At 33.6% G+C, this 13,262-nt stretch overlaps 3 protein-coding genes and 1 long non-coding RNA gene across 10 annotated transcripts; 3 read left to right on the top strand and 1 right to left on the bottom strand.

Annotated features, from left to right (window-relative positions):
* The first annotated feature begins 94 nt into the window (after positions 1-94).
* AT1G09477 lies at positions 95-417 on the top strand. The gene has a single exon (NR_139633.1). It is a non-coding gene; the product is annotated as an other RNA (long non-coding RNA).
* Positions 354-3,523, top strand: AT1G74530 (uncharacterized protein). Of its 4 annotated transcripts, NM_001334653.1 has the most exons (11): positions 354-555; positions 924-1,085; positions 1,684-1,850; positions 1,948-2,012; positions 2,111-2,177; positions 2,252-2,326; positions 2,418-2,531; positions 2,704-2,781; positions 2,864-2,933; positions 3,015-3,089; positions 3,158-3,464. In NM_001334653.1, exons 1-10 carry the CDS (start codon positions 546-548, stop codon positions 3,023-3,025), a joined length of 819 nt encoding a protein of 272 aa, NP_001319381.1. In that variant the 5' UTR covers positions 354-545; the 3' UTR covers positions 3,026-3,089; positions 3,158-3,464. The 4 variants fall into 4 exon arrangements, with proteins under 4 accessions (NP_001319381.1, NP_001031281.1, NP_177593.2 ...); NM_001036204.3 differs by lacking the exon at positions 354-555 and having other exon boundaries at positions 749-1,085; positions 2,111-2,151; positions 2,238-2,326; positions 2,864-2,929; positions 3,158-3,523; NM_106113.4 differs by lacking the exon at positions 354-555 and having other exon boundaries at positions 826-1,085; positions 2,111-2,151; positions 2,238-2,326; positions 2,864-2,929; positions 3,015-3,511.
* Positions 3,524-3,536: 13 nt separating this feature from the next.
* HVA22A (HVA22 homologue A) lies at positions 3,537-5,027 on the top strand. 2 transcript variants are annotated; one of them, NM_001334652.1, is made up of 6 exons: positions 3,538-3,603; positions 3,719-3,893; positions 4,138-4,164; positions 4,260-4,382; positions 4,465-4,708; positions 4,802-5,016. In NM_001334652.1, exons 2-6 carry the CDS (start codon positions 3,832-3,834, stop codon positions 4,877-4,879), a joined length of 534 nt encoding a protein of 177 aa, NP_001323240.1. In that variant the 5' UTR covers positions 3,538-3,603; positions 3,719-3,831; the 3' UTR covers positions 4,880-5,016. The 2 variants fall into 2 exon arrangements, with proteins under 2 accessions (NP_177592.1, NP_001323240.1); NM_106112.3 differs by having other exon boundaries at positions 3,537-3,893; positions 4,802-5,027.
* Positions 5,028-5,239: 212 nt separating this feature from the next.
* Positions 5,240-7,724, bottom strand: AT1G74510 (Galactose oxidase/kelch repeat superfamily protein). 3 transcript variants are annotated; one of them, NM_106111.4, is made up of 3 exons: positions 7,465-7,724; positions 7,264-7,332; positions 5,240-6,931 (listed from the first exon to the last, which is right to left on the bottom strand). In NM_106111.4, exon 3 carries the CDS (start codon positions 6,921-6,923, stop codon positions 5,568-5,570), a length of 1,356 nt encoding a protein of 451 aa, NP_177591.1. In that variant the 5' UTR covers positions 6,924-6,931; positions 7,264-7,332; positions 7,465-7,724; the 3' UTR covers positions 5,240-5,567. The 3 variants fall into 3 exon arrangements, with proteins under 3 accessions (NP_177591.1, NP_001321513.1, NP_849884.1); NM_001334651.1 differs by lacking the exon at positions 7,465-7,724 and having other exon boundaries at positions 5,249-6,931; positions 7,264-7,437; NM_179553.1 differs by lacking the exon at positions 7,465-7,724 and having other exon boundaries at positions 5,249-7,437.
* Between the last annotated feature and the right edge of the window lie 5,538 nt (positions 7,725-13,262).

Below are 13,262 nucleotides of genomic sequence, written 5' to 3'. Positions count from 1 at the left end.
CAAATCTAGAAGTCATTTTGTATTCTATCATGGATTGAATTACAGTAAATGACAATAATACATAATCGGTTTAGTATGATTTAATGTTGGTTGTGGTTTCTAGCTCACGTATATATTTGGTTTAGTATTATAATGTAGGAGAGGGATTTTTAGCACCTCTCGGGTTCTCCGGCAGCCCATGAGCCAAAACTCGACGAGTTCTACACCGTCCCACATGACAAAAAGAAAAGAAAAATTAACTCGAATCTAATGAGATAAAATAAGAATCCAAAAAAATAGGAAGAAATGGAGATTTTATATAAATAGAGAATCACATCTGGTTGAAATCCTCCTTAAATCCCACTATGTTTATCATCCGATTTACTCCTTGTGATATCATAAAAATGTGAGTATATAAAGGATAGCGACAAGGAGGTTGGTCATTTTCTGTTTTTGCCTATGTAAGTTTTCTGAAACATACTTGTCTGTATTCTCTACACAAACTCCCACCTCGTAGTAGAAGAATTATTTGGTAGAAGACCATCACCAATCATCTTCTTATAAAGATGAGTTCAAGTAAGTTTTTCTTCCTTTCTTAATGTTTTGCAATGCTACAATTAGTAGTAGTTCTTGGACATAAGGAAGTAAGGTATGTTGCCACAACAACACTCACTAAGCCCAATATGACCACGAATGTAGAATGGTGTGTTATTATTATACGGATTTAAACGGATTCGAAATTTTGGTGAATAAGGTTAACGGAAAGTGTTATGCAGTTTATTGTTACATAATTTTTTTTTTTAATTCAACATAATAAATAAATATTGACAGAAAAATATGATGAAATCGAGTGGCAAAACTAGATGTAAAATAGCCACACAAAAAAAAAGGAAATTAAAACAGAGCTTGACGTTAATGGAGAAAAGACTAATGGAGTTTCCCAGGAAACAAAACAAAAGGAGAAATGGCGACATCGACAACGTCTGCGATTAGGGCACCGAATTGGAGAACCGCTGTGTTGTTCTGGACCATCTCTCTCACTATCTTCTACTCTCTTTTCCAAATGGGTATTCGAAATTCGCCATCCACTTCATCTCCTTCATCAGGTAAAAATCATTTTTTTAAGCTCTTGAGGGTTGTTTATTTATCAATCACTGACTTTTCCTTTCCTTGTCTCGAAATTGAGTACCTTTTGATGTTTTAATTTTTCTAACCCCGATCTGATTAATTAACTAAATTGTGTGTCTGTGGTTTTTTTAATGAATATGGGTTTCGTAAATGGAAGATCGATGTTGACTTGCTAACTGAAGGGTTCATCAGCACTGTCTAGTTATGGTTGCGTAAAGAACTAGTTTTTAATTTTCTATGTTTTTTGTACTTAAGATTTTGAGTTTGCTATTGGTTCTTTAAGCCGAACTTAGTTTTTAGGGATCAAATGGGTACTTACATCACCGTTCTTTATTTGTTCATCAACATGTTTCTTATTGATAAAAGCAAAACTTGGTATGCTTCTAGAAGCTTCTTAAGCCAACAAGATTAGTGGTTCAAATGCAGAACATTCTAGATTGAATATCTGATGCAAAGGGAAATGCTTGATTTGGGGATCTAGTGCCTTTGTTTAAGGGTTTTCTTTATCTGTATCAAGATTGTATCTGAGGTAAATGGTTATTCATAGCAATAATTAGTCGGATTGGTATGTTTCAGATTCCTTTGTCTCCTATGCGGAGCAAAGTACTAGGTTGTACAATAAGATGGAACAGGATTTACAAGAAAACGGACCCGTGTTTCTTAAACAAGGTGAAACGTCTCAGTCATTGTCACTTTCAGATCTCTTCACACTGAAAGATGGAAAGATAGCACCTGTCCTTAAGGTAGAATGTTATATCCTTACTTTTACTATTGTTAGAATGGAATAATGGTTTGTATAACGATAGCTAAATATCATGTATGATTGTATAAAATATTCAGGTTGCGAATCCCCCTGTGCGAGCTAATGTATTACATCTCAGCACAGAATACTCTGTCCCAGTCTTGTGAGTGTGTAACTTGCCCCTTCTCAATCTCAATGCAAATTTACCCTCTTTTCAAAATGTTCTACTGCTAAAAGGTGTCCTTCTATGTTTTATTGCAGGGAAGTCGTAAAAAATGTGTTCAGTCCTTACTTCGAAAATAGTAAGCCTGCCGCTATTACCATATATGTGAATTATATATAATGCCGTTAATTGTATTTTCTTCTCTCATACTTTGTTTTTTTTTAGCAATTTGGTTTCAGGACTCTAAGATGTACCACTTCAGCATGTTTCATGCATCGAATCACATTTTCTCTGTTCCAGCTACTGAAGTTGAGGTCTGTTGTTTTTACTTTATCATTTATCTTATCATCAGTCCACTTTTATCTTGTGAAGATTCTAGTCTCTGAATCTCTTTTTCATTATCAGGTTGAAGCAGAAGCAGCTGCTGTTAAAGCAGTTGCTAAAGAGCTTTGCCCTTTGGAGATTATCTTGGATAGAGTTCTATTAACCTCGACTGGTGTTCTTCTTGGATGCTGGAAGGTATTTTTGTTGCTTTCTCTTTGTTTCAATAAATGCGAGTCAGATGTCCATTTTGTTTTGATTATACCACTTTGGGAATTTCATCCTCCATAACAAAAACTATGCTACCAAGTTCTTTAGAAATGGCTAAATCAGATATGTGGGACTAATATCCTGTTTCATGTTTCACCAGGTTAATTCTGGAGATGACCCCATAACAATCCGCTTGAAACTGAGATCTGTTCTTCCACGTGCACCGGAGAAGCAACTTGTAATATCTATTTCCTAAAATGTATATATCTCTCAATGAACATGAACCACTTGTCTGATACTTGTGTTGATATTTGTTTCAGTATGATGCTGCAATTCTTCATACATCATTGGCAAGACTGCTTGGTCCACCAATATCTCCAACTGAGGCAAGTGTTTCACTTATTGTCAACAAACTCAGAATCCAAAGTTGCAGAATCTCCATGACTTAGTGGTTGTTTCTTTATGTATCAGGCTGGTTCTGACGACCATCTCCAGCTTCTCCATGAGTTGGTCACAAGACTAAACAACCAAATCCGAGGATTCAAGGTAAAACTTCCAACAAAAGCAAAGTTTTCTTGACCAAGAACTGAGAAATCTCTCTGTTGTTGATACAGGCAATAGTATCAGAACTGTGGTATGTAGAAGAGTTCGATCTGCTGGCGCTCGCCTTGGGAGGAAGAATGAATGTTCGATCATTCCCACTCGGCTGTGCAAAGAGCTAATACTTATTTCATCTTTAAGATCATCAAAACCCTAATGTCATCTTCATGTATATTTTCTTCAACTTCATAGTCAAGAAAAATATCTTATTCAAGTCAAGACAAAAGTTCTTTTTAACTTGTTGCATACATCAAAACGGTATTTTCTTATGTCGGCAACTGAAAAACTACTTACAGTATTTCGAGAGATACAGTACATTGTAATTAACCTCCCCAATACAAATATTTTGTTTTCCTTCTATAGTTAAAACTTCCTTCCATATAGAGAATTTTAGAAAAAGATTACTACTTTATTTTCTTGTGTCAACGTTTACTTTAAGCTAATTTCCATTTTCGTTTTGGTAACAATTTCCAAAAAGCTTTTGATTATTCCGAAAGGAAAGAAATTAATGGGTAGCTTTTTCCAATTCATATCGTTTTCACGACATCAATTAAAAAGTTAAAAACTTTCAACAGGTCTACCACACAATCATTCGTTCTCTCTCTCAAAGTCTCAATCCATCTCCAGAGAGTAGTGTGTTTTTAGTGGAGGAAGAATCAGATTCAAAAGCCAAAATCAAAGCTTGGTGATGGGATCTGGAGCTGGCAATTTCCTCAAGGTTCTTCTCAGGAACTTCGATGTTCTTGCTGGGTAATGCTCATCAAATTTCTTTTCTCTCCTTCTGCCTTAAAGTTCCTTCCTTTTTTGGCTAATAGCTTCTCATATGTTATATACTCAATTCATCACAGCCTAGGCTCTAGTTTCTATTTTTGGACATAACCCTAGTTTAAGTTGCGAGAATTCTCTCAAAGTTGATTTGATTCCTATAAATTATTCATCTTTTTGGAATGTTATGTGTAAATTAATCACAATCTCTGTTGTTGAATATTTGCAGGCCTGTGGTTAGTCTCGTTTATCCTCTGTAAGTGAACTCCTAATCTGTAGATCAAAAGCTTTTTACTTCATCTAAGTAAGGTTCTAATGGTTTTATCTTCTTTTGAATGTTTCAATGGCTAGATATGCTTCAGTTCAAGCGATTGAAACTCAATCTCATGCTGATGACAAACAATGGCTAACTTATTGGGTCCTTTATTCATTACTTACACTCATCGAGCTCACATTCGCCAAACTCATCGAATGGTAAGATGAGTGAAACCCCCATTAGTCACATTAGCAGAAGCAAGTTTTTCTTTGGTTGCTGACAATGTTTTTGTGTGATCAGGTTACCGATATGGTCATACATGAAGCTGATCTTGACTTGCTGGCTTGTTATTCCCTACTTTAGTGGCGCTGCTTATGTCTATGAACATTTTGTGAGACCGGTGTTTGTTAACCCTCGGAGCATTAACATTTGGTATGTGCCAAAGAAGATGGATATCTTCAGAAAACCAGACGATGTGTTAACAGCTGCTGAGAAGTACATTGCAGAGAATGGACCTGATGCTTTTGAGAAGATCTTAAGCCGGGTATGTCATGTGTTTTGTTCTATAAGATCTCTTAACTTCTCATTGACAAAAAAATGTGATTCTTCTTTACTTCTCTTTTCTTGTATCTTGCAGGCTGATAAATCAAAAAGATATAATAAGCATGAATATGAAAGCTATGAAACGATGTATGGTGAGGGTTATCAGTACTAAGAGAAATTTGAAAAAGCTTTTAATTTTAGAATGTGTGAAGCAACTTCATGTCTTTGTTGTTTGTTTATGCTTCCTTTTTGTGGATCTCTCTCGTGTAAAAAAGTTGCTAATTAAAATAAAGATGCTTTCTGCTCCAATTTAAAGCTTAGAATCTGTCTTTTTTTATATTCTAATGTTTTCTTTTATCTATGCATATTTCAACTATGTACTAATCAAGTTATGTTATAATCTTATAATTAGGAATGAAGATCTAAGCAGTTTTAAGAAATGACCAAAGCTACTTATTTCAAAATCTAACATCATTAGATAAAAAATATAGCATAATGAATTCATTTATGTAATCTATATTCTTTTCTTTAGAAGAATAAAGGATTTAACTTTCAAAATTTATTTTGAAGGAATGTAACAATGGAAACAAATTACAAAATAACAATGTTGAGAGAGACAAGACAACATGATGCTTGTTCTTAACCTTCTTCAAATTTATTGAAACTTTTTCAGTTCCAGATTATACCTGAACAACAACAATAATCCCACAAAGACAAAGAAGAAAACAGAGAGAGACTCTCTTGACCCCAATCATGAAACGAAGACCCAAACTGTTAAAAAAAACAAAACAGAAAAGAAAAGAAAATAAGTCTAACAAAGAAGTCAATAACTTTGAAATGGCTCTCTCAAGTCTTCTTCATCAACATCCCATCACCGCACAATTATACACAAAGTTTCCCGATGGCTTAGAAGCAAGAACTCTCCAATGCAGTTGTGTTCCTTCACTTGGGACACAAGCATTGATCTCTATAAACCCTCCTCCTATTGCCCTAGGTCCTCCAACCACCACTAACTGATCCCCACAAGCCCTAAACGCCATTCCCCAACCGTTCATCGAAGAAGCCCTCTCTGGCAAATTCCCTACCTTATTCCATACATTAAGCCTTTTATCGTATTTCTTCACCTCTTGCTGCGCGTAATTCGCAGCATAAAGCTCGTCTTTTACAACTGCTACAAGCGGTGGAGCCTCTGAAGCCGCTGTTGCAGCAGCAATCTCTTTTGCTTGATCTCCTCCACCTCCACTGCTTCTTTCAGGTAACATGTTAGGTATCAATGTCCATGTCTTCTTCTTCAGATCATAGACTTCACCGCACAATAGCATCTTCGAGTTTCCCTCTCCGATACCTCCAATGCAATAGAAATTCCCATCCATGAACACGCTCGAGCACATTTTCCTCGCTTTGTTCATGCTCGGGATGACCGTCCATTCCCCAGTTTCAGAGTTATAAAGCTCTGCAGAACTCAGTATCCTCCCACGCGGATCACATCCTCCAGCTATAACCGCGATCTCGCCTAGACTCGCTGATCCAAACAAGCACCTCGGGACATTCATTTGCATACCCGATGTCCATGTATTGGTTAAGATGCTATATCGGTAAATCACATGAGACATGATCTCTTTTCCGAAAACAAGAAGCTCGGTGCCAACCGCCAGAGACTCTTTATCCGAACACATGAAACACTCGTTGAATGTCATTTTCGGTACACGTAACCAGCGATCTCCATTAGGATCATAAGCCTCCCATTCTAAGAGCCTGCAAGAGAAGTAAATCCAATGCTCCACAATACCCTTTGCCCGTCTCAACCTATACAACTCGCTGTCCTTAATCAACGAGCGGAAGGTTCTATTCGTCGACGCTATAGACCCGAAATCAGATAACGAACAGTGAGCCAAGCAGTTGAGAAGCGCGTTTTGGTCAAGCCGAGTAACTGGTGAACTCTGTTGATCACCACCACCACCTTGTTGACTCTGGTTAGAGCTCTGATAGGTTTTAGCAAGCTGAAGACTATCTGTAATCTTGTCAGATTCACCTCTGCTTCCATGATCAACCCGTAACATTTTCTTAGCGGAACTTCCTTCTACATCAGTATCATCCAACAAACGCTTCCTTAGGGAGAGCTGAAGCACACAGTGTGCATTGTATATCCACTTGCTCTCTTCCTCACATGAAGATGGTAAGTCCCTTGACACCAGATAACTCGGAGCCTCCAACATGATGGATGCTAATTAAAAAACAAACCAATCCATCAAACTAATCATCGCCGCAAGAGTAAGGTAAAGTAACAATTCTTGACCAGTGAAGATTAAGTTTTGACATCAGTTTAGAAGGTAATTATATTTCAACCACTTTTCTGATTCAGCAAAACCAATCATTAGAATCCACAAAAATAGACATTCGTTGGTCGAAATCTCTCAAATAAGATCAAGATCAGAAAAACAAATCACAATATAAAAACATGCAAGCCACAAGAATAGATCGATGGGTAAATTCAGCAGCCAATAGAATCACAATCAGATCCCAAACTAAAAGAGTAATTCACTAAATCAATCTTACCAGCTATTAACGAAGAATAACACCTTCTAGATTCCTCGATAATTTCGTCAAGCAGAATCGATTAAAGATCTGTAATTTAAGAAAACAATAAAAATCCAGACAAAACCCACTTTAGATACCGATGATTTCAAACAAATCAGACAAAAAGAATGAAGAAATTTTTCAGGCAGGATCAAAAAAAAAAAAAAAGCAAAACTCAACTGAGTATTATCTCAATCTTAGCATTGCGGCCACATTTAAGATGAATTGGTAGCCTATGAATTGCATTGTTTTTATTTTTGAGGGATCGATTAAAAAAAGATGCACGAATGAACCAGTGGTGGGATTTACACATATAAAAAATTGAAGAATAAAGCTGATGAATGTTTATTCTTTACTCTTTTTTTATATACTCGATGACGAGGAGAGATGTTAAAGGGTATTTTCTGTTGTTTTAGTCGACGACGCCGTTAGTTAGCTTAGCCATTATGGCAAAAGAAAGTTAACGGCTGGTTCTATGCTCTTGCACGTGTTTCTGCTTCGGACAACTACAGCTTTTTCTTTTTTTGCTTCTCACGTTAATTAATGTCTTTGTTTTTGATTAGATTATCCTAATCCAGTTCATGTTTGTTCAGTTTTGCTTTTCTTCTTTCTCTTTTTTCTTTTCTTTTCTTTGGTTAACATCTTTTCTTTTAGTAGTTGTACAGTTTTTAAACTGATTAATTTTTTTTCGATAAATACAATAATTTCTTATAGATTTTTTCACTTCTCAAGAAAAAATCGCATCTTCACTACATTATTGATAATGTGATTTATATGATGTCATTCATGTACAAAAATTACTGAAAAAACTTGATATATAAAAATTAAAGATCAATTAAACGGAATGTGGTGGTTCATGTTTATTGGAATTTCAGTATTTTGGGCGTAGACCAACTCGGAGTTTGAGTAGATCAGAACCAACTAATGTTTTTCAGGCCCATTTTTTGACCCTAACCTCACTAACTTCTGGTAGTGGGCCGGATCTGTTACCAGGCTTTTAGCCTTATTGATTGTTTTCTTAAGAAGGAAAAAAGCCCTATTTATTGTTATCTCATCTCTGGTTTTTTTTGTCACCTTATTGATTTTCTCTTACTAATAGCGTTTATTTTTAAGTCTATAAACTGTATGTAGTAGGTTGCAATAGCGTTGATAGATGGATTATTACGTTGGTCTAGTTAACTGAGAATATTCTGTAAACGTACGTATAGTATCTTTATCTCTATGTATCAAAAATGGATTATTATGCTATATTATTTGACCCACCACTTGATTTTAATTCTGATTACTTGAGCTAGTAGGATAGGACCACACTTAATTGTAGTATATATAAAAAGAAAATCAATGCGCGACAAAACCTTTTCTTTTTTTACTAGAACGAGAATATGGATTCGCGACAAAAAATATTACCCCCACGAGTTATATAGTACATGGAACCTAATGCAACTAGTTTTCTTTCGTCTCACGGGACCACATATAATAAAGTTTCTGACGCTAATTACAATCATTAAACATAATCGTGGAGATTAATTATTGGATTAAGGTAATCTTAAAAATTTGCAAATTGTGTAAAAGAAAAGAACCTTAGACGATGGTGGACCTTGTCTTCATCTTAATATTTAAGTGCTGACAAACTTAGGTTTAAGTACCAAGTTGTAACATAGAAACGAATCTGAATGACGTAGCGCGCTCGACCAAGTTTTGATTTGTGTTGATTAGATCAGACACGTTAAAACCAGCAACCTACTGTCTTAGTTTTGGTTGTTTATTGAGAAAAAATCAAATGGTGACCGATTAGAAAGAGCAAGAGTATATCCTTTTAGGGAAAGTTAAATATTTCGAATCAGAATATTTATAGTATATTGCCTAATATCTATCTCTATACAGTGTAAACTCACAATCGTAAGTTATCTAGCGTTTGCCTCTTTCTTTTGGTAGACCTTTGCTAGAATTCAGAACGTAAACTCCAAACACAAACATGAAAGAACACTATGTTTGTATAGCATATTTGAGTCTGCATGCTATAAAATATTAAAATCGTTTAGATGATATTTTGCTTAGCATGCAACCAAAAACCTGTAAAATTATTTGACTGATGCATGGAGTTAGCAAAAATTATTGTATGCAGCAAAAAACTTAAAAATCTATTTTTAAAATCAGAGTGGTTTAAAAAAATTCTCTACATACAAATTAACTTGCAAAGATCATGAATATTTTGGCAAAGTACATCTTATAAGGATTAGATACAACCACACATCTCATCAAATTGAATACCAGTACTGGAATATTTGACTGTCACTCTTTGCTTAGAATCTCAAAATATAAGGATTAGATAGTACTGCAGTAAATGGATATCCACTGAAACTATAGGAATAATACAAGATGTAATCCGAGATTATAGAATAGGTAGAAGGATTACCGTAACTGTGAAATTACCCTATTTTGTTTTGTCTTCCTCATCGTCAACGCATTGGAAGAAGAGACGATACTTTTGTGGATTTGATTAATTTCACGTGCAAGTCCACAGTTTATAGGCTTTTGGGACTCATCCTAAGTCATAAAAATGATAATCGCATTCTATAAATGAAGTGTGCCCTTTCAAGCTTCAAACTATTCGCCACATTACAGTTTATATTATTAATCGGTAAAATAGTATAAAGCTAAAAAAATTAGTACAGAGCTTCAAAAATTATGCTGATATATATAGGTGATTATTGTTATGTTTCCAAACATTTTAATATAATAATATGGTACGAGTACGAGCAAACATATATATAGCTGGATCACGTTTTTTGAGCAATACTATACGATTAAGCTTGTTTGGTCGGTGTCATAGTGGAGAGAGAGAACACCTGAGCTAAATTAAGGACTAAACGTAGATCGTAATTTGATCTAAGCATCTTTGTATGTAAAATATGTGTTTTTCAATTTCTAATATAATTTATTATATATATATATATATATATATATATATATATATGTGTGTGTGCGCGTAATAAAATATGGTACAAATAATATATGTTTATATATATATATATATAAACATTTTCTACAAGCATTATGTATAAATATTTTCTACAAGCATTTATCGCCAATTTCTATAATATGTTTCGAAGATATAAGCCTTACTAATTAAAAAAAAATAATCTATTTTCACTCATCAAAAACAGAATTCCACGGGACTAGAGTTATCTTCCCAATTGTCTATATCTTTGCATAATCCTAATCAATCTTCGGCTTCTAAACCTGTGAGAGACTAAATTTATTTTTGCATACATACGCGAGCCTGAATTTGTCTTCCCTATTTCGGATCTCTTTTATCGAATTCTCTAAAAAAGGCTTGCATAATCCTAATCAAATTTTCAGCTTCGGAAGCTGCATATGTTAATTAATTCCAACATTTAGGATTGAAATCAAATCACCATCATTCTTTACTATTATCAAAAATGAATAGTAAAAACTATTGAAGATCTTTCAGAAAGCAAAACTTCTGATTAAACCCCACTTTAACTACTCAGTAGAAAAATATTCATCAAATTCATTGTTATCATCATGAAATCATATAATCCAATTTAATTTCTTTTACTAAACTTTATAATACTTAAACTCAATATAAACATTATTTTATTTTCTGTGTAACATAAATAAATAAAAACAGAAGAAAACTAGACAAACCGAAACAAGTAGCAAAACGAATAAACAAAACGGATTTGGAGGTTTTAACAAAAAAAATAAGACTGTAATAAGAATAGAATGCTCGTGAAATAAAGCTTAATCTTCGCTGTCGATTGATTAGTGATCATGTGCCGCGAGAGACACGCTGACCACAATTTAACACATCTGAGCTCTTTGTTTATGTTCCTTTCTTTAGAAATAAAACTCATATCAAATCTTACCTAAAATAAAAAAAACTTACAATTAGATCTTTTCTCTCTAATGTAATCACTTTTAGACTTATTTAACTTTGTTTTTTTATAGCGAAGAAAAGTTATGATTGATTGTTTTGGTTGACCTTGTGTGTATATACTATCTATTTATGTTCACCCGCAATTATTATTTAAGTCCCCTATTCGAACTTTTTATCTCTAGATATTATTAGTTCTCTCATGATCATGTTCAATCCTATCCACACAGATATATCATATTTGTTGATGATTCGATATAGAACTATCGAGATGTCTCTAATTTTTTTCATTATCTTTTGTAATTCCTGTTATCTTGGAAACGTTTTAAAGCTATGTCTGATATGTTTATCAAATAAAGGAAAAAGGGAAAGAAAAAATAACTATGCCTGATATTGACTCTCCGACGAAAACTTGGTGAGAAGACCATTCATGTCATTTAAATGGAACACACGAAGAAGATAAATAGTGAAATTCGGTTGGAGCTAGGTCCCCATACCTATCACTAGACTACCATCTAATTATATATGATATATATTATATAAAACCACATTTGATATGATCTTATAAATTAATATTATACAATAATTTTGACTTTTAATAATTTATCGCTCATTTACCATTTCAAAAATTGTGAAGGTATATATACAATAGTAGGAGTACAAAATTTTGTATCATTAACATTATATTTTGTTATCGCCAATTTTCTACCGTTTCAATGAGCTAGTGAGAAATGGAGTTGAAAATTTGTACAACAGCCTACAGCAGTACAATTAAGTTCTTCTAGAAGATTTTACTGAAATGGTCGCTACTTTTCAACATACAAGGAATTTGCATTTAATGAATCAAAAGTAAATTGCATTACCATATATTTCTCCAATGTATTAAAATCTGAGATTTTGTGTTTCGTCCTCCACAGCTCACTCTTCGAGTTTACATTTTTTCTTTGTCGTCTTATACTTTCTCTTTTTGAAACATATCTCCTTATTTTCTTGGCTTATTTTAACTATATAAGAAAGTACGTAATTTTTACTATACAAGAATTTGTAGTTTTCACTTTTCAGGCTCGAAACTACAAGGATCTCAGAATTATTATAAAAAAGGCGTAAGAAATACAAAGTTGGCGAATATTTTTCTCTGTAAACTATTGTCCTAACATTCGTTACAAAGAAAAACAACGAATAAGAAAATGCAGAGGTAGATATGGGTCTAAAATTTTGGATTGTTGACGTAACAAAAATATCTAAATTTTAACCAATATATATCTAAACGACTTCTGTGTATTGATACAAAAAATAACAAATAAAGATAAAATATTGATGAAAATAAATTTTCCTCAAGTTTCCAAACGATAGGCAAATGTTGGTTTTAATATTTGCTGTTAAAATCATTTTAGCATAGTGGTTAAATTAAAAATGCTTTTAGTTAGAAACATTTAGTGAATACTTGTTGTTGTTAAAGAAACGTTAAGTGGATACGGTAGTTCAATACTTTAAGTATGTTTCTATTCTCTTTTTTATTCTTATTCATCATAATTTTTATATTTTCCTGTTTTCTCTTTTCAATAATAATATTAATTCATAATTAACTTAGATACATTTTCTATATCTTTAGGCCTATGAGTTTCTAAATACGGCCCTAGCTACGTGTTTTTGTGGTGCAGCTGATTAGTGCATATAGCTAAATAAATAACTAAACAATGAGATGACCGATGAAGTGTTCAACGTCGGTCGGTGCAAGTGAACGCGCCTCCCGAAATGCCACGTGTGTGTTGTTTTGTTGATCAAAGAACATGGGCGTGTGTGTGATCTCTTTGACCAGTCAAATCACTCATACTTTGGCTCTTTCCTCATACACACAAAATGTATACGTATATTAATTAAAAGAATTACTGTGTGTAGATTTTTTCTTATACGTCGTCATGTATTTTTTTTTAAATTTGGTCATGTATGTTTTTTTATATTCTGCATTAAAAATACCAAAACAATTCTTATATTAGAGTAGAGGGAGTAAAAAAACAAAAAAAAAACAAAACAAATTGAATTACATTGTTAATTAAATTTCTTTTTTTTTTTTTAT

Source organism: Arabidopsis thaliana (assembly GCF_000001735.4).
Source record: "Arabidopsis thaliana chromosome 1 sequence".
NCBI lineage: Eukaryota > Viridiplantae > Streptophyta > Magnoliopsida > Brassicales > Brassicaceae > Arabidopsis > Arabidopsis thaliana.
Note: the sequence above shows the minus strand (reverse complement) of the source record. Positions and strands in the feature narration are given on the sequence as shown.